We start from the raw sequence: 23407 nt of genomic DNA, 5'->3' as shown, positions 1-23407 counted from the left end.
TGGAAAGACAATGGTAGGGCATATAAGTTTTGAAGATGCTATCAAAGATTGGTGAGCATATACCATCTTTGGTTGCCTTTAATTCTCTCTCAAGTAAGCCAACATTATTTTGCACCCGCAAGTCTTATCTTGTACTTTTTCGCACTAACCGAAAGGTTAAAATATTTTGGTAATGAAAGTGGGTTCTTCATGATCATGCCCTAAGATATGATGGTTTCCTCGACATCATTAGTGTCCAAACTAAACCAGATTGACAATATGTTAACTTCTCTATTTGTTATTTTTTTTTGATAACCGAGAACAATACCATACAAGTTTGTCATTTGGATATATGATATAGGTCACCGTCAGGCTTGCGCAAGCAGAAATTTTCCACCCGATGATAGGATAAGTTGGGCCAAAACCTTGCACGTGGCTCATAGTGGGAATCGAATTCAGGAAATTCCGAATTCATACGATAGACTATCACCCAAGTGGTTTTACTTGTTTAATCTTACATATGCTTTGGTTGGTTGGATGGCCATAAATGTTGTTTCCTTTTGACCTAATTTTGGATTACAATCCCTTTTATAGTTATGAATTATGGGGAGGTATTCATTCATCATCAAGGTTGCATAATACATACACTCCTTTGAGGGATTACAATTTCAATAAACACTTCATCTTTAGCTGGATCAATTGTTAGAATGAAAAATATTCCACATTGCTCGGGAAAGTACCAAGTGATGTGGTTTATAAGTGAAACTCAACACATCAACATTTGAGGGCCCATCAAAACGATAAAGTCTTGAGACCACATATTGGATACCCGTTGAGAAGTCGAGTCATATGTTGGACCAAAAGAAGAAAATAACTCAAATTGTTGAGTTGGTCTAAATATCCCTCACTCTTGAGGGTCCTTTTAATAATGACGAAATCTTGTGGATTTTAGACCCAAAACAAACAATACCTAAAGTGATTGCCTAACCGAGTAACCGCTAACACTCCAAAATCAATGGGATTAAGGGTTTGGACCCAGTAATCACTAATTATTATGTTTTAATGAGAGCACCATAAACGTATCAAAGTTAATTAATAAAAAAAATTAGGAAGGGCACAAATAACGGTAAATTTTGGTTAATTTCATTTTGAAAGTTACAATTGTAGAGAGCAATATTAAAAGTGGTCAATTTAGCATTTATCAACACAAATTTTATCTTAAAAAAATTAGGAATGAAAAAAAAATGAAAAAGGAAAAATTGGGTTGATAAATGCAGCCAAGAAAATAAAAATCAAATTCCAGCCAATAGAAATAGAAGAAAAATAATTTTCAGGTATTTTTACAATTTATAGATAATAAGAAAACAAGGCAACACCGCCCGAGAATCAAACACTAGTAACTCGCCGTTGTCTCCACTGACCGAATCAAACCCGACCCGCCCATTCAACAACGAATCGAGCCCGATTTGCTTCGATACCCTACCCGCAATGACCCGACAAACCAACATGGCCCTCCTACCCCTTCCACCGCCGGCGCTCTCGTGGGCTCCGCCGCTACCTGAAAACGTGCAAATAGGCGAACCCTTCCCAATAGAGAATGTCCACGCGTCTCCGCAAGCGTCGTACGGTCCGCCTGCTGGCCCCAGGCAATAAAACCGCATGACCTCATTCCCGTCAGCGACGCACCGCGCGTTCTCTTCCCACGTACTCGCTCCGTCCAGCCCGTCCGACACTGTCATGAGGCCAGATAATACGGGGAAGGTTCTGGAAGCAATAGCTGGAAATGATGACGTGGACATTCCTACAGCAGAATCAAAAGGGATCGCTGATATTGATGGAAGGAGGAGAAAGATGGTTCGTGAAAGGAATAGGCCTAACCATCTAAGGGACTACGTGTAGGGCTGTGATTAAACTAGCTATGAATAAATAGTTATCTAGGAGGTTTGGGAAAGGTGTGTAATGGTGATGTTGAGAGATAGTCTCTGTTTCTTCCCCTAATTTCTCTATTTTGGATCTGTATTGCCTTGCTCAATAGTAAAACCCTTTTCAGTTCATATCAATTGGTGCTTTCATTGAATCTCCGCCATGGCTGAAGGGACTCGTCTCAAAGCCCTGGACGACGCTATTCGCCGTCTTCAAGAAGCCTCCTCCGTTCATGAGTCGTCATTAGGGTCTCTTCAATCTGCGTTGGTGGAGCTGACTCAGGTCACGACAGATCAGAAAACTTTCGTTCACGAGTTAACCAACCGTGTTACCGCGATGGATGGCCGTTTGGAACAGGTTCTTCGTCTGGCTCAGGCTTCTCTTTCTACACTCAGCAGTCCTTCTGCTGTGACTGTTTCCACAACCACGGGTGCTCCTGCTCCTGCTCCTGCTTCTCCGATAGCCGCTCCTCCTCTAGCGGCGTATACCACCGCCTCCATGGGAGTTTTTCCACCGGGATCTGTTCGCTTAGATTTCCCTCGCTTTGACGGCACAAATCCTCTGGATTGGGTTTCGAAGGCAGAACAATTTTTTCATCTCTTTCAGACAAATGAAACTCAGAAGGTGGAAATCGCTTCTTATCACTTTGATGGTCCTGCTTGGCAGTGGTTTCAATGGGCCACCTCGGCTCACCCATTTCCTTCTTGGTCTGATTTTGCTCGTGCCATTGAGATTCGCTTTGGTCCGACAGCATTTGAAGATCATGGATCTGCTTTAGCTAAACTCACACAAACTGGTTCGTTTGAGGATTTCCAATCCCAGTTTGAGCTTCTCTCAAATCGTGTGCCTCAACTACCGGATTCCTTCCGTTTGAGCCTTTTTCTTTCTGCCCTGCATTCGGATATTCAACACGATGTTCGCATCTGTAAACCAACCACCGTTCTTGAAGCTATTGGCCTCGCTCGGCTTCATACTGCTAAGCTTTTGGCTCTCAAGAAGGCTGCGGTATCCGGTGGTACACCACGTCTGGATTTTCGACCCACCGTCCAAGTTCGTGGACCTCTGCTTCCTAACCCAATTCGACCACCAGATTCTTCGACTAAACCTAACCCTCCTGCCCCAGCTGTCAAACGAGCTTCCACCATTCCTATTCAGAGGCTTACTACTGCTGAAATGCAGCGGAAGCGTGACCTTAACCTTTGTTATCATTGTGATGCTAAGTTTACTTTTGGGCATCAGTGTCCCGCTCGTCGACAACTATTTTATTTGGATCTCGCGGATCCTGGGGAAGGGCTTGATGAGGTATCTGAGGCACAACTGACCGAAGCCCTGCACCTTGCTGAATTACCACATACGTCCGATGAGAGTACCCTTACTACGGATACGGCTATATCCTTTCACGCACTTACGGGTTCTCCTTCGTTACAGACTTTGCGATTTCAGGCGACCGTGGCGGGTTCCCAGTTACATACCTTGGTCGATGGGGGTAGTACGCACAACTTCATCCAAAGTCGGGTTGCTAAGACCTTGGGGCTGCCAATTGAAGTAGTGCAGGGTATTACAGTTGCTGTAGGAAATGGGGAAAAACTACGATGTGAAGGTTGTATTCGCCAGGTCCCAATTACTATCCAAAATCACTTATTCAAAGCTGATTTGTATGTGGTGGCTATCCAAGGTGCTGAGTTGGTTTTAGGGGTTTCTTGGTTACATACGGTTAATCCTATCTTGTATGATTATGTCCAACGGGTGATTACGGTGAACCATAATGGCGCATCTGTTCGTCTTCAGGCCATGGCTTCATCCTTGCCAACTGCCATGAACTATCATCACCTACGTCGCTTGGTTCAGTCAGGTGCAGTAGGAACTTGCTTACAACTAACCATGGAATTTCACTCAGCTCAAGGTGGGGAGGAAGTGACAGAACCCCAGTTGAGTGGATTACTGGCACGATATCAGTCTATCTTTCAGAAACCACAAGGGCTACCACCAGTTCGGTCAACTGATCATGCCATACACCTTTTACCACAAGCAAATCCAGTCAATGTAAAACCATATCGCTATCCTTATTTCCAAAAATCGGAAATTGAACGGCTGGTTCAAGAAATGCTACGGGAAGGAATTATTCGTCCAAGTACTAGCCCATTCTCCTCTCCCGTCTTACTTGTCAAAAAAAAAGATGGGGCATGGCGATTTTGTACTGATTATCGAGCTTTGAATGCCATCACGGTGCGGGATCGTTTTCCTATTCCTACTGTGGATGAATTATTGGATGAATTAAATGGTGCGGTGTTTTTTTCTAAGCTGGATTTGCTAGCCGGCTACCATCAAATTCGAGTTCGATCAGAGGATATCACAAAGACTGCTTTTCGCACTCATGAGGGGCATTATGAGTATCTTGTGATGCCGTTTGGCCTCACCAATGCTCCCTCCACCTTCCAAGCTACAATGAATTCTATATTTCGGCCCTTCCTTCGTCAATTTATCTTGGTTTTCTTTGATGACATTTTGGTGTATAGTAAGTCTTGGGCTGATCATTTACAACATTTGGCTGATACTTTTCAGGTGTTGCAAGTTAATCAATTTGTGGCTAAACGCAGTAAATGTACATTCGGTCAGACCTCAGTGGAATATCTTGGCCATATTGTGTCGGGTCAGGGAGTGCAAATGGACCCAGCAAAAGTTTCAGCGGTCGAAAAGTGGCCTCCTCCCACAACCATTAAAGCTTTACGTGGTTTTTTGGGACTTACGGGATACTATCGCCGTTTTGTTAAAGGATATGCTATGGTTGCTGCCCCTTTAACTGACCTTCTCCATAAGGATGCTTTTGTATGGACGGACAAGACGCAAGCAGCTTTTCAACTCTTGAAAACAGCCTTGACATCAGCCCCGATCTTGAAATTGCCCAATTTTAGCTTGCCATTTGTGGTGGAAAGTGACGCATCCGGCACGGGCATTGGGGCTGTATTAACCCAGGCAGGGCATCCTATTGCTTTTTATAGTGCCAAATTATCTCCTCGAATGCAGGCAGCATCTGTCTATCACCGCGAAATGTTTGCAATCACAAATGCCGTTGCCAAATGGAGACAGTATTTGTTAGGAGGACGATTTGTTATTAAGACAGATCAGAGGAGTTTGAAGGAATTACTGGACCAGACTATTCAAACCCCAGAACAACAACGGTGGATGACCAAGCTTTTGGGGTATAGTTTTGATATTCAATATCGTCCAGGTAAGGATAATATTGTTGCTGATTCTCTATCAAGACAGCAGTGGGAGGTAGCTAGTTTCTCTGCTCTATCAACTCCCCAGATTGATTTGCTACCCTTATTAGTGCAAGAAACTTCAGCGGCTGAGGATTTGGTCACACTAAGTCACAAAATCCTCATTGATCCAGGTTCGGTCCCTCATTATTTGATTCGGCAAGGTCTGATTTATTTCAAACACCGGATTGTGTTGTCTGCTACTTCACAATTGAGACAACAATTAATTGAGGAATTTCATTCAACCCCAGTGGGCGGACACGCTGGTGTTCTACGAACTTATAAAAGGCTAGCGTCTAATTTTTATTGGCCTTTAATGAAGAAAGATGTTCACAAGTTCGTCACTGAATGTTTGATTTGCCAGCAAATGAAAATTTCTCAACTATCGCCGGCCGGATTGTTGCAACCGTTGCCCATACCGGAGCAAGTGTGGGAAGATATATCCATGGACTTTGTGGTTGGGTTACCTGCTTCAGGGGGCAAAACAGCCTTGCTTGTGGTGATTGACAGATTAACCAAATACGCCCATTTTTGCCCATTACCCAGTCATTATACTAGCACTATGGTAGCCGCTGTTTTTGTTAGGGACATCATTAAACTGCATGGACTTCCACGTTCAATTGTTACTGATCGGGATCCACTATTTTTGAGTACATTTTGGCAAGAAGTTTTCAAATTACAAGGCACAAAGCTGAATATGAGCAGTGCTTATCATCCGCAAACGGATGGCCAAACAGAGGTTTTAAATCGTTGCTTAGAAATGTATCTTCGCTGTTTTGTACAAGACAACCCGGCGCATTGGCTTAAATTTCTACCATGGGCAGAGTATTCATACAACACGGCTTACCATACTGCTTCAGGTATGACGCCGTTTCAAGCCCTCTATGGTCGACTGCCACCTCTAATTCAGAAGTATTTTCCAGGTTCCACAACCTGTGACGCTGTTGATCATGAACTTATCACACGAGATGAATTGTTGCGTCTTCTAAAAACTAATTTGCAGCGCGCGCAACTTCGCATGAAAAATCAAGCTGACCAGCATCGGCGTGAGGTTCAGTTTGAAGTAGGCGATTTGGTTTTTATTCGGCTTCAACCATATCGTCAGCTGTCACTGCGGTTGCGCCGTGACCAGAAGTTGGGTCCTCGATATTTTGGTCCTTTTCCTATCATTCAAAAGGTTGGGGCAGTGGCCTATCGTTTGGAATTGCCGGTGTCAGCTAAAATCCATCCGGTCTTCCATGTTTCTGTTCTTAAACGATGTGTGGGAAACCCAGAGCAGCAGTCTATTCCACTTCCATTGTTGACAGTACCTTCGGGGCCAGTTGTGAAACCAATTGCCATACTCAGTCAGAGAGAAGTTGTACGCCAAGGACAGTTAATACCGCAGGTTTTGGTGCAGTGGGAGAATTTGCTGCAGGAAGATGCTACTTGGGAAGATTTGGCCCTTGTGTCTAAGCAATTTCCTAACTTGAACCTTGAGGACAAGGTTCTCACTGACCAGGGGAGTATTGTCATGAGGCCAGATAATACGGGGAAGGTTCTGGAAGCAATAGCTGGAAATGATGACGTGGACATTCCTACAGCAGAATCAAAAGGGATCGCTGATATTGATGGAAGGAGGAGAAAGATGGTTCGTGAAAGGAATAGGCCTAACCATCTAAGGGACTACGTGTAGGGCTGTGATTAAACTAGCTATGAATAAATAGTTATCTAGGAGGTTTGGGAAAGGTGTGTAATGGTGATGTTGAGAGATAGTCTCTGTTTCTTCCCCTAATTTCTCTATTTTGGATCTGTATTGCCTTGCTCAATAGTAAAACCCTTTTCAGTTCATATCAGACACGGCCCGGGCTTTTACCATCTCTCGGTACTCCTCGAATCGAGCCACAGTCTTAGACCCGTTCTGAATTTTGAAAACCACGTCGATCCGACCCGTGAATGCCTTGGGACTCCAACTAGTGTGGAAAATAATCTCCACCACATTCCTTGAAGGATGACCCTCGGGTAGCTCCGCCAAAGCCGGGAAAAAGGGTTCCGGATTACCGACTGTCCGAGAACGGACAATATTCCCCTCTGCGACTGGTACCTCGGGTCGTGGGTGTTTTGAAATCGGGTTCTGACGATTCGTGGGTTTTTTGGGTTTGGAAGAATGCTTGTGTTTGGTGGCGGATTCGATGACGTCTTTGACGTTTTGTGCGCTCTTTCTGCAACTAGCACTGTATCGGAGGTTCTTCGGGTTTGGGTGGTAAACATCGTCAAATGCTCTGGATTTGCATTGCAGTGACTTGACCCATCCACCCGCCATGGATTAGACGTAACCGGTCAGCTTTCCAATCGGATATTCTCTACACGGGTCCTCTGTATGTACGTCCTCTTCTTTTTCAGGTCTCAGATTCTTGGTTCTCTCTCTAAAGAAGGGATTTTATCTTCTCTCTCTAGATTGGGTTTTTGTCTGGTGGGGGCTCTCATAGCTATGGTTGCCGTAGCGCAGGACTGAAAGGACTGGAATGGAGGAGTCGTGGCGCGATATTAATTTGTCAAAAAATACATGTCGAATGACGATATTGCCCTAGGGTACGAGCCTACGTGGATGTGCCAAGGAGATGGATTTATTCTAGTCTTTATATTTATACAATATTTATTTTAGGTTTTATGTGTTAAGAGGAATTAAAAACCAAATTTTTTTTTTCAGAGTAATGCCAGGTAGCTCATATAATGAGAGCTCAAGTATCTTAAATGAAATTTTAAAATGTTTTAACTCTCAAAATACATGTCAGATTTTTAAAAAAATTATACATTGAGAATCAGCGCATAAAACTCTTTCTAATAAGATACATTGTAGATGAGTTTTATCGGATAAATCTTAATTAATTATTTTTTTCAATGAAATTTCTTAATTTCATTTTTTTTCAATGAAATTTCAAAAACAAATGAATTCAGAACTAAAACAATGAATTCTAGACTATACTTTTAAAAAACAATAAAATCTATATTAAAACAATAAATTTTGGACAATAAATTCTAAGATAAAAGAGTGGAAATAAAAATATTTCATTGATTAAATCAATAGAATAAACTTGTTGGGCTACCAAACTAATGAGCTATATGTCATTTTTGTTTTTTAAATAGGAGAGGGGAGATACAAACTTTGATCACCAAGGTAATACAAACTAATCTTTGTCACTCCAACTAATGGTTATATATAATTAAAAGCCAATTTTGAACAATAGAGAAAGAAAACTAATGATATTGGAGGGTACGATGGATGGATTTGTTGTTGCATTCAACCGACATAATCAATAATTTTGTGTGTTTTGTATCTTTCTTAATATTTGGTGGGTTACATGCACACCTTTTTGTTATTATAAGCTTGTCTATACTTTTATTGCTCTCCTAACTTAGGGGTGAGATTACGGGTGTAAAAGGATCGAGTTGGGTTAGGTTTATGCTTAACTCTCGTCAAACTCTTTTATTATGAGATGATGTTTTTTAACCTAACCCAACTCCTTCATTAAATGGATGAGGCTTGGGTCTGATAAAAATGGATTTTTTTTTAAAATCTTTTTATTTTTTATTCTAATCATCAGAAAATCAAAGACCATCAAGCATACATCCAAATTAAAATAAAGTATAGTTATTTATCGATTTCATTGAAACAACATACTAATAAATATTATATCCAATTTTTAGTTACAAAATTAGAAATTCAGGCATAATAATGATTCACCTCAATGTTTTAGAGAATAAAAGTCAATAGTATTAAATATATATTTATTTAAAATAATATCATTTCAATTAAAATTGTTGGGGTCGGGTATAAAGGGTAAAATATAACCTAAACCTTTATCCGAACCGTATTTAAAAAGGGTTACGTGTTGACAATGCTTATCCGTTTTATTATTGGTGGGATGGATCGGTTTTTCATAAATTGGGTCGGATTAAAGGTTTGGACCAGATGAAAAAGAGTTTACTGACACCCCTACATGAGCGAATGCAATGCACGAGATTATTATATCAAATGTTTTCATGTTACTTTTACATGTAATAGAAAGATCTAAATATAGATATGCCTAGGTTACCTGCCGAGGTTCATGAAATTTATGGGACAATTAAATGTGTATATATATATATATATCAATAGCCCTGGGCAACGAAACAACTTAATTTGCATTAATATCAGTTAGATATTTGGACATATTTAAAACTGGTTGCAGCAGCTCAACCAGGGAGTCAGCCTGGTCCAGTCAAGTCGTTTTTTCCCATTAAAGACTTTGGTCTGCCTATGCCATCTCCTCTTCAACTTCAATGCTCCATTTCTTTATTGGCACCAACACACCCTGATCAGCTTGAATGCCATAGGGAGTCAGGGAGGGAGGGTATTACAGTCATTGCATTAACAGTTATTTTTTAAATAATATTTAAATTCCATGACATTAAAAGTAGTGTAAATAACAAAGTATTAGTCATGGAGGAGGACCAAGAGGTGGAATCTTTTCTCTTTTTTTTTATGGGAGTTTGAAGTGGGTGGGTATAGAATAGAAGAATATAAAGAGAATGGAAACTGGCAGAAGAAGCACTGAAATTTAAACTATTAAAACGACAAATTTTTATTGGCGCATTGTGATTTGCAAACACAAAATAGAAGTGATTGTAGTTTTAATACCAGTCGTCCAGTCTGTTTATCAATGTGACGTTCATGCAATTTTTTAAATTTGGTGAACTGATTGGACATATAGGATGGTCATTGCAGTTTTAATAATAGTCGTCCAGTTTGTTTACCAATGTGGTGTTTACACATAAATTTTGTTTGGTTTATTTGTTCAGACCCTGATAAGAATTAGATTATTGTCCGATTTTCTTGTTCGGATTTAAACCCATTTGGATATGGTCAATTAACTATGTCTAAAATTCAATCCGAATTAGGGCCCGGACGTATAAATATTTCGTAAACACTTGATGTCGTCTGACTCGGAATCGATTTTTTGTCTGCTATAACTACAATGACTTCTACTACATAGGCCTCGTCCGAAACCAGTTAGTAAGTGGCTATTGACAGCAAAGTTTGGTGATTGGGTAGCCCTTTGAGGTTATATTAGGAGCCGACAACATTGATTTGTGTAAAGCTCAAACAACATGATCATCATTTCATGTACCAAACAAGTAATTCAAAATGATTCTTCTCTCTATTGTGGGATTTTTGAATAGGACACTCTTCATGTGCTTTCCTTTATGATGAGTATAGGAGATCAAATTTAAAAGAAGTGCTTGTAGTGAACGAAGCATATGTGTGTGTGTATGTGTGTAGGTGGTGGAGGCGTGGAGCCTTTGCTTTGCCAGCCTTTGTTGTCACGCCTAGCCTACACTACAGAATCTATTTCTATTTCAGCCTCCCCGGGAACTACGTTTACGTTATGGGCGTGCTTTACATTTTAACAAATGCCACTTTTTATCTCCACTATTAAAGAACAACAAAAAAACCCACCCCCACTTTCTTTTTCTTTGGCAAATCTCTTTTGTCTTAATTACAACAGTCATTTTTCTATAGTCCTTGCTTTATTTATGATGATATAAGAATCATCTTGCAATGATATGTCGACACGGGACACCAGAGTATGACATATGGCACCACATTGCCGAGGTGACGAGCAAAATATTGACGGGGTGCCAAACACCTTTCCACCGAGGTGTCGAGCATCGTACTACCGAATGCCAAACCGAGCAACGGTACCCGAGGTGTTGCTAGAAGATGCGACCAAAGTAATATGCTAAATAGTGCACCTAGTCTACCGTAAATATATGCAGATTAAATCTGCTTATATTTACAAAGGGTATTGATAACATGTGACCTAAGGATACTTGTTAATGATTCATTACAACATATCACACCATGTCATGTGTGACGAGCACTATCTCACCTAATTTTTTTTAAACTTTTTTTTTTGAAATGTGGGAGGGGGAATTCGTATTCTAGTCATCAGGGTGATACATACCATCTTTAGTCTTTATCACTCCAATCAGTGATTCAGGTGTATTTTTTTAAAACTTAAAATACATATCTCTTTCAGATTTCAATACACATTTTTCATCTTATCTAGTGCCCTTATAATGGCATGCATTATTATTTTCTATTTACAAAATTTGGTCAAAGATGAGAGGATGAATTACTAAAGTAAAGGGGTTGATGGAATAATTTTGACCAACTTCGAGCCAAGAAATAATCAATGCGCAATTTAGGATAGAAAATTAAAGTGAATTAAATGCACATATATTTTCCCTATTCTATGATCCAGTAATAAATGTATGCATCGGTATCGTCCACAAGAAGATCTACAACTTACTTATTCAAACGCCATTAATGGTCCTTGGAATTTGATACTAGGGTTCCTCCATTAAACTGTATTTAATTATCAATGTATTGCCACAAAAGATTTTACGGATGGGGATAGAATTCTTTTAGCTAGATTGTCTGTATTGCTCCCAAAACCTTCTTAAATCATGGTTTAAAATGTGATGGAGTATTTTGGATGTTCATAATATTATAATATAATAGATTTTTTAAAAACAAATCATAAACTTTTTTTTGATAAATAAACAAATCATATAAACCCTAAACACTAAATATTAACTCCTAAACCTCCATATATCATTTGTGAGAGAAAAAAAATGTGATTGAACATTTTGGGTGCTCATAATGATAGAATATAATAGATTTTGAAAATAAAAAACCTAAATACTAAATGATAATTCTTAAACCCCAATATGTCATTTGCGAGAGAGAAAAAAATATATTCTATCCTAATTTTTTTTTTGTTAAGTATGTAATTGCATTGAAAAAGAAAAAAATATTAAACCCTAAACACCAAACACTAAATCATAACTCCTAAATCCCAACATATCATTTGCGAGAGAAACAGAAGAATGATTTAACAAGATTTTGCGAGGAATTTGTAGCCAATTCTAACTAAAAGAATTATACCCTCCATGCCAACTCAGTTTTATCAAATCTCAACTTCTTCAATTATTATAGTGGGGTCATGGTACATAAGAATAATATATTGTAGAAATCCCATGTTGTAGACATTGAAGATTAATAGTTCTTTCAAAGAAAACAAAACAAATCAACAATTTTGACTAAGAATATTATATATTTGTGCTATATATATAAGCACTAGTCTTACAAACCATGATTATGCAATAATGCAAATGATGAAAGCAAACACTAACATAACATAAAATAAGTTTTTTCAACAATTAATAAGAAATATAATATAAAAGAATATATATACAGCTACAGATATGGACATTGAAGGAGCAATTAACTAGTCACAGAAAGGCAAACACAGGGGTGGGACTTGGGAGTGATTACCGGATCAATCAATAGATTGTGTTTTTGTCTTTGACTGCGTATGGAAGTAACAATAATGTGGCAAAAAGATACATGTGACTTGTAGCATATACATACATATATAGATATCTATAGAAAAATTCTTACATACGTACCAACTATATATACGCATTTAAAATCCAATGGTTATAATAAAAAACAATAAAAATAGGGATCACACATTTGCTAAGGGACTCATTGCATCTATCTATGATTGAAAAACAAACGCGTAAAATTGATGCACATATATAGATGGCGTGTGTCTAATTAAAGGTGAGAATTGTCATTGTTGTTGGTCCCATACTTGATAGTTGGGTCCATCTCGTTGTTAATGTCCATGGCATTTACCTTCTGATCCGACTGAACCTTGTCCATAGTATTGCCAAATAGTTCTGAATTACAGATAAGCCGAGGGTCCAGGTCCATGATCATTTTTTGTCATAGTCGGGGGGTGATTGCACTGTCCTTGTGGGAACTTCATGGGGGTCTATATATAAATACTGACTCATTTATGTTAGTTCAAACATGTGATGTTAGATTGTTGTATTTGTATATGCCAACTTCACCTACGACCACACACAATTGATTAACTTCCAAAGACCATTTTCAGGCACGATATATACTCTACACGATCCAACCAACCAATCAATCATCAATATCGACATGTGTTGGGTGTTGCCTCTCCTAGTCAACTATCACCATGAGCAACTAGGTCAACTTACATGCATATTAAACCGTAAACCCTAAACCCTAAAGTTACATGGTTCCGTTTGGGAGTGTGTTGTATTTTTATCTCAAGCGGTGAGGCGAGTCGAGTTTCGAAACTGTAGTGAGCTGAGGAGAGTCGAGTGTCGAAATTTTGGTGAGTTATGGTGACAATAAATATTTGGCGTGTCACTAAAAATACCGTGATGAGGTGAGGGTAAAATTGAATCTTTTTCATTAATATCAATTAATTTTTGATAAACTTATTTTTTTAAAAAAATATAAATAAAATAGTCTAATTGATTCAGGACAAAATTGAGAAAAATCTCATATTTTGACATCGAAAATGCGATCAATCGCTTTGTATCAGGGGTGGAAGCAACTCCCTACAACTCAGCTTCGAACTCATAGTGGTGCGTGATACCATAACACACTGCTCAAACAAACATTTTTTATCCGAATGCAGTGCGTTCAAATCAAAAGTGATGCGTTGGACAAGTGCGCACCGTAGGAGTGTAAAAGGGTCGGGTTGAGTCGGATTTATGTTTAATTCGGGTGAGGGTTGGGTCGGGTAGAAATGGGTAAAATTTCTTAATTTTTTTTTTTTTTATTCAAATCATCAAAAAATCAAAGACCATTAAGCATACATCCATATTAAAATAATGCATGCTTACTTATTGATTTCATAGAAGAAACATACTAATAATGTTATGTTAAGTTAAAAATTAAAAATTCAACCATAATAATGATTCACCTCAATCTGATAGAGAATAAAAGTCGGAACATTAGATTTTTTTTAAAAATTATGTCATTTCAATTAAAAGGGTTGGCTCGTGTTAAATTAATCTGAAACCCGTATCCGACCCATAAATAAAACATATCATTACATTTAAACCCCTATCCTTCATTCATTCTTTTTATGGGTTGAGTCGGATTATTGTCGGATTGGGTCGGGTCTATGGGTTGATTTGGGTTACTCGGATATTTTTACACTCCTAACTGCATCTCGCCCAAATCATGAATCAAGGCCCAACAATACACTTCAATTTCAGAGCGGGCTAAGGCCCAGATAAAGTAGTAAACTGAGCCATGACCAGAGAAATGCATGGGACGCGCCCAAATCAGGAATTTTGGCCCAACAAGATACAAGGGCCCAATAAGACACCAATTTCCCATGGCTAAGGCCCAGATAACATAGTACACCAGCCTCATTGGGCCTGTAGAGATGGACAAACACTCCACTACTCAGCCCATGAAAAAGGTCCACTTGGTTTTTCGTCAACGGAGCCTTATTGGGCCTATGGGGATGGACGATCCACTCACTACTCAGCCCATGAAAAAGGCCCACTTGGTCTTTCGTCAACCTGAATAAGGCCAAATCTGAGCTACCAACTACCAAAACGCCCGACGCCCGCCACAAATGGCCTCCCCATCACCATCACCATCACCACCACCACCACCCAAAGAACCGTCCACCACCACCGTCGTGACCAAAACCACCAATTCGCGGTTAATAGTCCTTGACAGCTTGATACGCTTAGACACTAGCCTTTCCAAATCTCTACACACTCTCTTCCATCCTTTCCTCCCTGGGCCCATCCTCCTCCTCCTCGAATACTCCGCCGACTTCCGATTGTCCTTCCCCGTTTGCCTCTCCCTTCTCTTCGTTCCATGGTCATCGAATCTGCGATTCCCCTTTCTCCTCCCCCTCATCGTTGGTCTCCTCGTTGACCTCTCCCTAATTGGTCTAATTAAGTTCGTCTTCCGCCGATCCCGCCCCCACTACAACCCTAACATGTCTGCTGTAGTCTCCGTCGACCACTTCTCTTTTCCCAGCGGGCACGCCTCCCGTGTCTTCTACCTTGCCTCCTTCATTTCTCTATCTGCCGCGACGATTCAAGAGGCCCTGACTGATTTCAGGCCACCTGGTGGGGTCTTTGGGATGTTGATTGGGGAGGACGAAGGTAAATTTGTGGCAAGTGTTGTTTTGGGGGTTTGGGCGTGGGCGGCTGTAACCTCGACGTCTAGGGTTCTGCTTGGGCGGCATTTTGTGCTGGATGTTCTCGCTGGTGTCTTTGTTGGCGTGCTTGAAGGTATCTTTGTGTTTCGGTTTGTGGCAATGAACGAAAGCTTTTCTAAATTATGTAAACTATTCTTTGTCTTTTGATTTGTTCGAATTATTGGCATTGATGATATTATACACATTATTCACAATGCATTATCCAGGATGAATACGAAAATGTTGAATTTTTTCACCCTTGATGGATATTTATCGAATGTAGGATTGTTTTGAGGGAATGAACAATGGTGTTTCTAAATTATGAAAACACTTCGTTGATTTTTGATTTGTTCAATTTACTGGAATTGCTTTTGTCATACGCATTATTTATGATGCACCATCAAGGATGAATATGAAAAATGTTGAATCTCTACACTTTTCTGGAGCAGTATTTATTGAACATAGATATGTTCTCTTTGTTATATGATTTGGTAAGATTTTTAAAACTTGTTTCGGCTATCATATTGCTTCCAACATTATGCATAAACTAATTACCAGGAGCATGTTTGTGCTTTTGTCACAACTTTACTTGCTTGGTGATTCAGATTCAATAATCTCTAAGCTAGGTAGTGTAACAATCTATCGATATTTGGTTGTGCTACTTGTGTTTATGACTTGCATTTAATGTGGTTACTTAATTTCAGAGAACTTGCCAATGATAGAAGTGGAACTCTCTCAATCTATCCACAGACAATCAAACAATTCTCTGAAACATGAAATCTGTCACATTGTTGAGTTTTGACTATTAGGATTTGATGCCTCTGTGAGGTCACCAAGGCCATGTACCCTTCTATTGAACTCTAGTTAGGGGAACAAGGGCACTCGCCATATCATCTTATAAAGGTCTTACTAACTAGGTCAATGCAATCTATAAACCCATCTATCACATGTTCGAAGCACTTGTACAAAGAAACTCCCAAAAATCCCAGTACCCATGCTCTTCAAGGAATCTAGCCATCATGCTTTACCATTTTGCAGGCTTTAACAGAGGGCGATAACCCCCCTCGACTAGTTCTTAATAACATCCTTAATAGTAAACCATTTGTTAACATTCACAAATGACATAACACAACACATAAATCGCATTATATGTATATGTGTTGTGCATAAGCAAAAACTACCCATTACATCACATATCTGGAGAACCATCACATTATTTCCCCCAAGCCCATAAATCCTCAACTAGTGGAAGAAATTTAAAGCCCATATGATGCAATCAACACTATCCAGTTGCCTCACAATCCCTTTCAATTATTTATAGTAATTTTTCAAGCTTGTAATGACCGCAACCATGTGATCAAACGCTTTATTATCCTGAAAGTAACTTGGCCTTTCAGCATACCACAAAAGTAAGTTCAAAGCAATCAAATCAGAGGGTAGAATATGGCCTTTGAAGGAGTTTAAAGGTTGGGCCTTCCATAGCAATTTGAAAGAAAGATAGCCTTTGTAGATTCCATTAGAACCAATGAGCATTTGACAGTCTTGAACTGACCATTGTTTTGTAGTTCACTTTTCTCTTTGGAACTTTGGAGATTACTGTCTTCAACTGATCATTATTCAATTACATACTTTCTGTGGTGATTTGAATATTCCAAAATGCCACCTGGTTCCCCCTGAGAAACAAGTTTTCTCTACATTTTCTTAATCTTTAGGACAACTGAGTGCTTTGATTTTAATGTGTCCTTGTCATCATTATTCTTTGTTTGATCGTAATATTTTTTCCTCTGATATAATGTTAGTTTCTCATTGGTGATACCTATTTGCTCACTTTCCCATCTGATAACATTCTTGCTCTCAAGCAGCTTTTGGAAGTCGTGTGTGCTGGCTAATAAATAAAAACAATATATTTTTCACTGTGTATTTCGATCATCCCTAAATGTGTTATGAGTTTTTTCCTCAGCGCAATTGCTCTTATGTTTCTTGGGTAAAGTTTACTCTTGTTTTGATGTCAAATATATTTTAAAGGTCATGCAACACTTGAGCAGCTCTGAAAGTGAGTTATTTTCCTGGAAAACTGGAAAGGAAAGACACAGAGATCCTTTTATCTGTATTGAACAAGTCGTGATATGAAGCACTGCCTGGCTTTTGTTAAAACTAATTAGGAAGGTAGCAGTTGGTTTTGCTGGTCTATACTTCCGATTGTTTCATAGCATACAGAGGGGCAGCTATATGATTGTTACAAATTAGAAGTGCAAATAGGATGCCATGCATCACTGCAGTTTTTGCAAATTTATTTAACCTAGAGGTGTAAACTATCCGACATATCCACATGGTAACGATTGTCGACTGATGATTCTACCAACCTGCAAGGTCAAGGAGTTGTAAATTAAACTGTAGTTTATCTCATTTGCTAGTGCTAATTGATGAGAATATTAGGGAATGCATTCATGGTAAACATGTGGTTATAGCATGGCCATGTGCGTTCTAATTTTTTATTCCTGAATGTGTTATGACTTCACTGTCCTTAACTGACACTATCCCGGGCTTTGTTTTTGCTGATTCTTCCAGCTTGAAGTTTTGTTAGTTTCCTTATTTAGGTTTTTAGCCAAAAACAAGCAGTCATTGGATCTATTTTTCTTTTCTTCCTCACACAACTTCTTTTTCTTTGTGTTTTTGCTGGTGTTGTGAGCTTTATTGACTGAGAGTAATACTGTTTCCAAGATTGAATGATTAGTAGCTTTCCTTCATTCAAAAAGACACATGTTAAATTTGTGTTGTGAGCTTTATTGACTGACAATAATACTGTTTCCAAGATTGCATGATTAGTAGCTTTCCTTCATTCAAAAAGACATGTTAAATTTGGTAGATCAGCTTTAACAATGATTGTGATGAGATGCTATTCTCATCACACTTCTGTAACTACCATTATGGAAATGTGAAACATTTTGAGGCTAGGAGAGAAATACAGTATACTCCCTCTTGTGCTTTTTAATTTCTTTCTGCATTTTCACATGTTGTCTTGTGACCAAATATTTGATCAATTTGCCAACTTGATTGCATTTGTCTATATTCTTATCAACTGAATGGAATGTGCACCTTCTCTTTTGAAGATGTTTTGAGTAGGTTGAAAGTCTTACTTGCATCTTGTCCTTTAAAATTTATTGAAGTTGTCTCCACCAGAAATGTTTGTGAGAAGTAGCTATACATCTTCTCATGAGGCTTGAATTCACCATTCCAAAGCCATGCGTTGAATTATTCTTTGTGGTCATTGAACTGTTAACTCTGTGTCTTTTTCTGGTCCCCGGCATAGCCAACTGTTTAGAGATGTTAGGTTGTGTTGGCAGTTTTCATTGGGAATGGAAATGTGGTAGGAGCTTGTAAATTAGCGAGGGTATTGTGCGGATGTGTTATGCACAACTTGGAGCTTGGCTTGCCCCAAAAAAAAGGAGCAGTCAGGCACTGTTTCTTAACCCAGCCCGCTCTATGTTGGGATAGGTAAGACCGATCAAAGCCTGTGCATGGTGTGGGAGTTGAACTTGTGACCTCTTGCATTTGTAAGGAGTTATCACAGTCAACTTCACGTTATATTGGGAATACATTTTAGTATTATGATTCAAAATCTTTGTGAGGTCTGGGGTGGTTCTGGTGGGTTTTGAGTTAGGACTGACAGTAGATCCTGCAGCATGTGAAATACTGAACAATTCAACTTCTTCTATCTACCAGACTAGTAAATTACTACATTTACTGAGGTGAGAATTAAAGTGTGGTATGGATAACTCTGACCTCAGTATAATCTCTTAGACCACAGAGATTTTGGTTATCTTTCTTAGGACCACTTGGAAAGCAATTACATGCCTTGAATTTGTACCATCTAATAACAACTGCTGCGGTGCTCCAGAGTCCAGAATAAGATGACCAGAGCAGAAGAGAAAAAAGGTGTCACTATTTGCATGAGTTTGGAGGGATAAAGACATTTCATCACCTGAAGTTTTGGCCACTTGCTTCAGCAATCAGCAGAGTAAATGATGAGAGAAAAAAAGACTATTTATTTCCTGTGTTTATGGCTGTGTACATGAGAGAGCTATTTATTTCCTGTGTTTATTTCCTTTCCATGCAAGACTTGAAAGTTGAAAGTGTGCAGCGAAGGTAAAAAGCCAAGGAAAGTAGTCATTGAATTCAACTTTCACACCATAATGAGTCAATTGGGACACTGTCTTTGAATACCTGCAACCAACCAGAAAATATTTTGACAGTACAGTTTTTAAACTTCGTTGTTCATAACAACTAGCAGATTTTGCCAACCTAGAAGGTTTTCACTCAGACTATGAAAGTGAAAATTCATTTAGTTGAATGACATTTTGACCGTCCGTACGTTTTGTCAATATCTCGAAGACTTGAATAACGAGATGAAACAAGTCCGTCTCTCTACACTAGCAACAATTTATTTGTTTTGGACGAAGTCTGTACGATTTTGTCTTCCCATACCTAGTACCAACCCATAATAACTGGTTGTCACTAGTTTTGAAGTTTGGACTCAATTATATTTTGCACTAAGTTCCCACATTTATCAATGTGGGATCGTACCGTACCAACACGATTCCAAAGTCGATGCATGCGATGGCTCTCACTCTAGAGCTCAAGACTATCCTATACTTGTCTGGGTAGCCCTTTCTGCTACACCGCTTCGCCCAGGCATGTGGGATGCATGCCACACGAGCATAGATGGGTTGTTCTGATACCAACAAGAGGTGGTTAGGTTGTCAATCGATTGAGTTAGATATATGTGTATCCAAAGTTCGATTCCAATGAGAAACATATTTCTCAACGGTATTTCAAAAAAAAAGAAGAAGAGAAGATGGGTTGCTCTACTACCAAATGGAACAAGTATTTCCTTCAACACTAGTACGATTTTATCTTTCTCAGGCCCAACATCAGTCCATAATACTTTGGACTTGAGAAAATCATTTGTTGTTAGTTAGAAAGTTTGAACACAATTATATTTTGCACTAAATTCTCATATCTAAACTATGTGGAATCATAACACGTTAATACTCCTACAAAAAGTATTCCTCTTGTGAGCATGGAAGATATCAAAAATTCCTTCAATGCTTTAATGATGGTTAACCTTGATTGCATAGATCTTTTGCTCTATGGCCTTTGGTGGATATGACTCACTTTTTGCTCCTTTGACTAGAGACATGATTGGTTGTCATGATACAATTTAATTTTAAGATTTCTGAATAGTGGGTTTAAGATTTCTGAATAGTGGGTTAATGCAGCTGTTGGACTGGCTAAAGTAAATAATCATATCCTAGTAATAGGCATAAGATTGATGCTTGTACAACTTTAGGATTGAAAATGTGATTACATATAAATTAATACAAAAGCCCGCATGCTTTGTTTTGTTTTGCTTTTTCCCCTAATAAGACATTACTTATTGTTAAGATATATGCATAATTCTAGTTCTTAAACATCACTAACGCGTTTTTCTAGAGGAAAACATCTCGTAATAACTTCGCAGTTAAGCGTGTTTCTGTGAGAACATTATTGGATTTGGTGACCTCTTGGGAAGGTAAAGCCATGTGGGCCAAATATATTCACAAGAACCGAACAATCAAAAACGAATAATATTATTGATGTGTATATAGACCGGAATATTCTAATACTTATTTAGTCAAGGACACGATAATTCAATCTACATGCATGCTATTGCTGAGACTTGATTTAGTCCATGCAATCATAGAATTTGGGATGATGCAAATAATGATGGATCAAATCAAAAGTTTTCACTTTTTTCATATGATCACATTCCATAATACTTCTTGAGAACTATTATTAGTAAATTTCTTTAATTATTCCATGTCACCAGCAGTTGAAAATAAAGCAACCCTCGATTGATTGAGGGAAATTAAATGGGACCATCCTCCTAGACGATAACCTAACTTATTATCTCTCGAAACTTAGGGTATAATGAATTTCGTCAGAGGTATTATAAATTGATGCAACTATTTTCAAGTAATTTGTATTGGATTTCGACCCAGCTAAACTATCGGACAAGTTTGTCTGTGCCTAACGCTGCTCGAGTTTGGTTCTAGTGGGTTATTCACGCCTGCTGAGTTATTCTTGATTACCTAAAAAAGAACGTATAGACATAAAAGTGTCGTTTATCTTGCAAGCTAGTATTGTATACAAAGATCCCTAAATCTTTGTGATAGATGCAAAAAAAATAAAAAAGGAAATAATGTGGCCACTTGAAAATTGTTTTCCTGGCATTATGTATGGGCAGGCACATGCCATGCTGGGTGGGACACATTATTTGCCATTGATATGGCTACTTGAGGAACAAGATTTGATTGCTTGTTACGTTCTTCCACACAATTTTCTCACTTAGCCCTCTCCCTCCCTCCCTCCCTCCCTGGCTGATCATATATGACTATGCTTGTGTTGTATCTCAAAAAAAATTGGCCTGCGTGGCTGTGTGTGTGTTTGTGTTGTGGTAGATATTGACTATGCTTACCATAGTTCAATCCCACATCGGTTGTGTGTGTCCCTCACAAGCACTTTATAAGCTCTTTCTACCTCTTGACTTTTTGCCTGCGTTCTTCGTAGGTGTCAAGTTGTAGGTTTGTTTATACTGCTTGTGTTGTATCTCAAAAAAAAATATATGATATGACTTATGAGAGATTCCTCTTCTTGTGCTTCTAATCAAGAAACAAATTAGTGGTGGGTTTGGACTATATGGTGGGTTTTTTGTGATGCTAAATTCAGCAATCAAAACACAAAGCACACCATAACTTTTTAGATTGGATAAGCTAGCTTTATATATCCATCAAGTGTCCTCATCCTTCCTTGCATGTCTCAATAATATTGGATCATGTAGTTACATCTGAATTGTATTCACCCACAACCAGGGGCGGATCTAGAAAATTGTCTGAGGGGGCTTGGTCTATAGGAGGGGACCAAAAGGTTGACAAGGATTCGAGGACAACACCCCCGAAAAAAAAGAGTAATTTATTGATATGTCAACAAAAAATAGTCAAAATATAACCATATCTTAATATGAGGATGAAGTTTTACGATATAATTTCCAACTCTAATAGACCATGTAAGTCCTCTGGCTTTAATGAAAATCAGATGGAGATGGGGCAAGTTCTCTTGATTCAAGTTTGATATCTCGTATGAGGTTTAGGGGAAAGAGGATCGGATGTGATTCATGTGAACTTGTGGAAAGATTTTAGGAGACCCAACTTTGGCTTTCTTCTTTAGAAGGGACTTGGGATTGGGACTATCTTATCTTAAGCTTAACTTAAAAGCTGGGGGTCCAATTAGAAATGTTATAATTTTGGTGTTAATGCAGAGACACATGGTTACTAGATGATTTTGGTCTCACAAAGACCTGACACATTATTTTTTGGGTGGGTTTTTTGTGATGCTAAATTCAGCAGCAATCAAAACACAAAGCATGCATGCCATAGCTTTTTAGATTGGATAAGCTAGCTTTATATATCCATCAAATCTCCTTATCCTTCCTAGCATGTCTCAATAATATTTGAACATGTAGTTACATATACTTACATCTAAATTGTGTTCCCCCACAACTCTATGGATAATGTATATATGTGCTTATGGTGGGCCGAGACATGTATTTATTGTAAATGAGCTGCTGGTGTCCGGACGGGTGGGGAATCCGTTTGGACAGATGGAGCTCTGACGTGCAATTTCAAGACACATATAAGACAATCTATCCATGAGTAGCCGTCTAGACAGATTACGGGACCTGCAATTTTTAGTATAAATATAAATGACGTTTTAGGATTATAACTTAATTCCTAGGGTTTTGTTTCTCTCTCTTGGTGAGGGAGTCAGGGGAGATTGACTAGTCTGAGTTCTTTACAGAAGTAGAGCACAGAGGAATTGTGAGAATTAATTCTCGGTTTATTGATAAAATTGATTGATTACAATTCTTTTGTACTACCGGCTTATCTAGTCAAAGCAACATAGTCCTAAAACTATGCAAACTAGAAGTTCAAACCAAAGAGAAAACTACTTAAGGAAATCTAACTCAAGGCTAACTAAAACTCCTAAACAAATTATAGAAACTAGGTTATTGAGTCCCTAGTTAAGTTGGAGACATAATGCCATTCTCGTCCGCAACTCTCC

At 38.7% G+C, this 23407-nt stretch overlaps 3 protein-coding genes across 6 annotated transcripts; 2 read left to right on the top strand and 1 right to left on the bottom strand.

The window, feature by feature from the left end:
* Positions 1–1251: 1251 nt before the first annotated feature.
* LOC119986739 lies at positions 1252–7675 on the bottom strand. 2 transcript variants are annotated; one of them, XM_038831419.1, is made up of 2 exons: positions 6998–7675; positions 1252–1707 (listed from the first exon to the last, which is right to left on the bottom strand). In XM_038831419.1, the coding sequence occupies exons 1-2, from the start codon at positions 7462–7464 to the stop codon at positions 1320–1322; spliced, it is 855 nt and encodes a 284-aa protein (XP_038687347.1). In that variant the 5' UTR covers positions 7465–7675; the 3' UTR covers positions 1252–1319. The 2 variants fall into 2 exon arrangements, with proteins under 2 accessions (XP_038687347.1, XP_038687348.1); XM_038831420.1 differs by having other exon boundaries at positions 1252–1712; positions 7003–7675.
* On the top strand, positions 1958–6889 carry LOC119986738. The gene is made up of 2 exons (XM_038831418.1): positions 1958–2644; positions 5594–6889. The coding sequence occupies exons 1-2, from the start codon at positions 2065–2067 to the stop codon at positions 6835–6837; spliced, it is 1824 nt and encodes a 607-aa protein (XP_038687346.1). The 5' UTR covers positions 1958–2064; the 3' UTR covers positions 6838–6889.
* A 6968-nt stretch (positions 7676–14643) lies between the features above and the next one.
* On the top strand, positions 14644–19411 carry LOC119986511 (probable lipid phosphate phosphatase beta). 3 transcript variants are annotated; one of them, XM_038831095.1, is made up of 2 exons: positions 14644–15341; positions 19078–19411. In XM_038831095.1, exons 1-2 carry the CDS (start codon positions 14669–14671, stop codon positions 19155–19157), a joined length of 753 nt encoding a protein of 250 aa, XP_038687023.1. In that variant the 5' UTR covers positions 14644–14668; the 3' UTR covers positions 19158–19411. The 3 variants fall into 3 exon arrangements, with proteins under 3 accessions (XP_038687023.1, XP_038687025.1, XP_038687024.1); XM_038831097.1 differs by having other exon boundaries at positions 19146–19407; XM_038831096.1 differs by lacking the exon at positions 19078–19411 and adding an exon at positions 17273–17687.
* The last annotated feature ends 3996 nt before the right edge of the window (positions 19412–23407 follow it).

This window comes from Tripterygium wilfordii, chromosome 20, assembly GCF_013401445.1.
Source record: "Tripterygium wilfordii isolate XIE 37 chromosome 20, ASM1340144v1, whole genome shotgun sequence".
In the NCBI taxonomy this organism is placed as follows: Eukaryota; Viridiplantae; Streptophyta; class Magnoliopsida; order Celastrales; family Celastraceae; genus Tripterygium; species Tripterygium wilfordii.
This window is presented reverse-complemented; position numbering and strand designations above follow the sequence as displayed.

What these genes read in the sequence shown, in the direction of transcription:
- LOC119986738 (XM_038831418.1), top strand. Translation starts at nt 2,065, where the DNA reads ATGGCTGAAGGGACTCGTCTCAAAGCCCTGGACGACGCTATTCGCCGT. An exon ending in TGCCATTGAGATTCGCTTTG is followed by an intron (nt 2,645 to 5,593) that starts GTCCGACAGCAT and finishes CGGAGCAAGTGT; the next exon opens with GGGAAGATATATCCATGGAC.
- LOC119986739 (XM_038831419.1), bottom strand. Translation starts at nt 7,464, where the DNA reads ATGGCGGGTGGATGGGTCAAGTCACTGCAATGCAAATCCAGAGCATTT. An exon ending in GTAAAAGCCCGGGCCGTGTC is followed by an intron (nt 1,708 to 6,997) that starts TGATATGAACTG and finishes CATGACAGTGTC; the next exon opens with GGACGGGCTGGACGGAGCGA.
- LOC119986511 (XM_038831095.1), top strand. Translation starts at nt 14,669, where the DNA reads ATGGCCTCCCCATCACCATCACCATCACCACCACCACCACCCAAAGAA. An exon ending in CTTTGTTGGCGTGCTTGAAG is followed by an intron (nt 15,342 to 19,077) that starts GTATCTTTGTGT and finishes TATCTTTCTTAG; the next exon opens with GACCACTTGGAAAGCAATTA.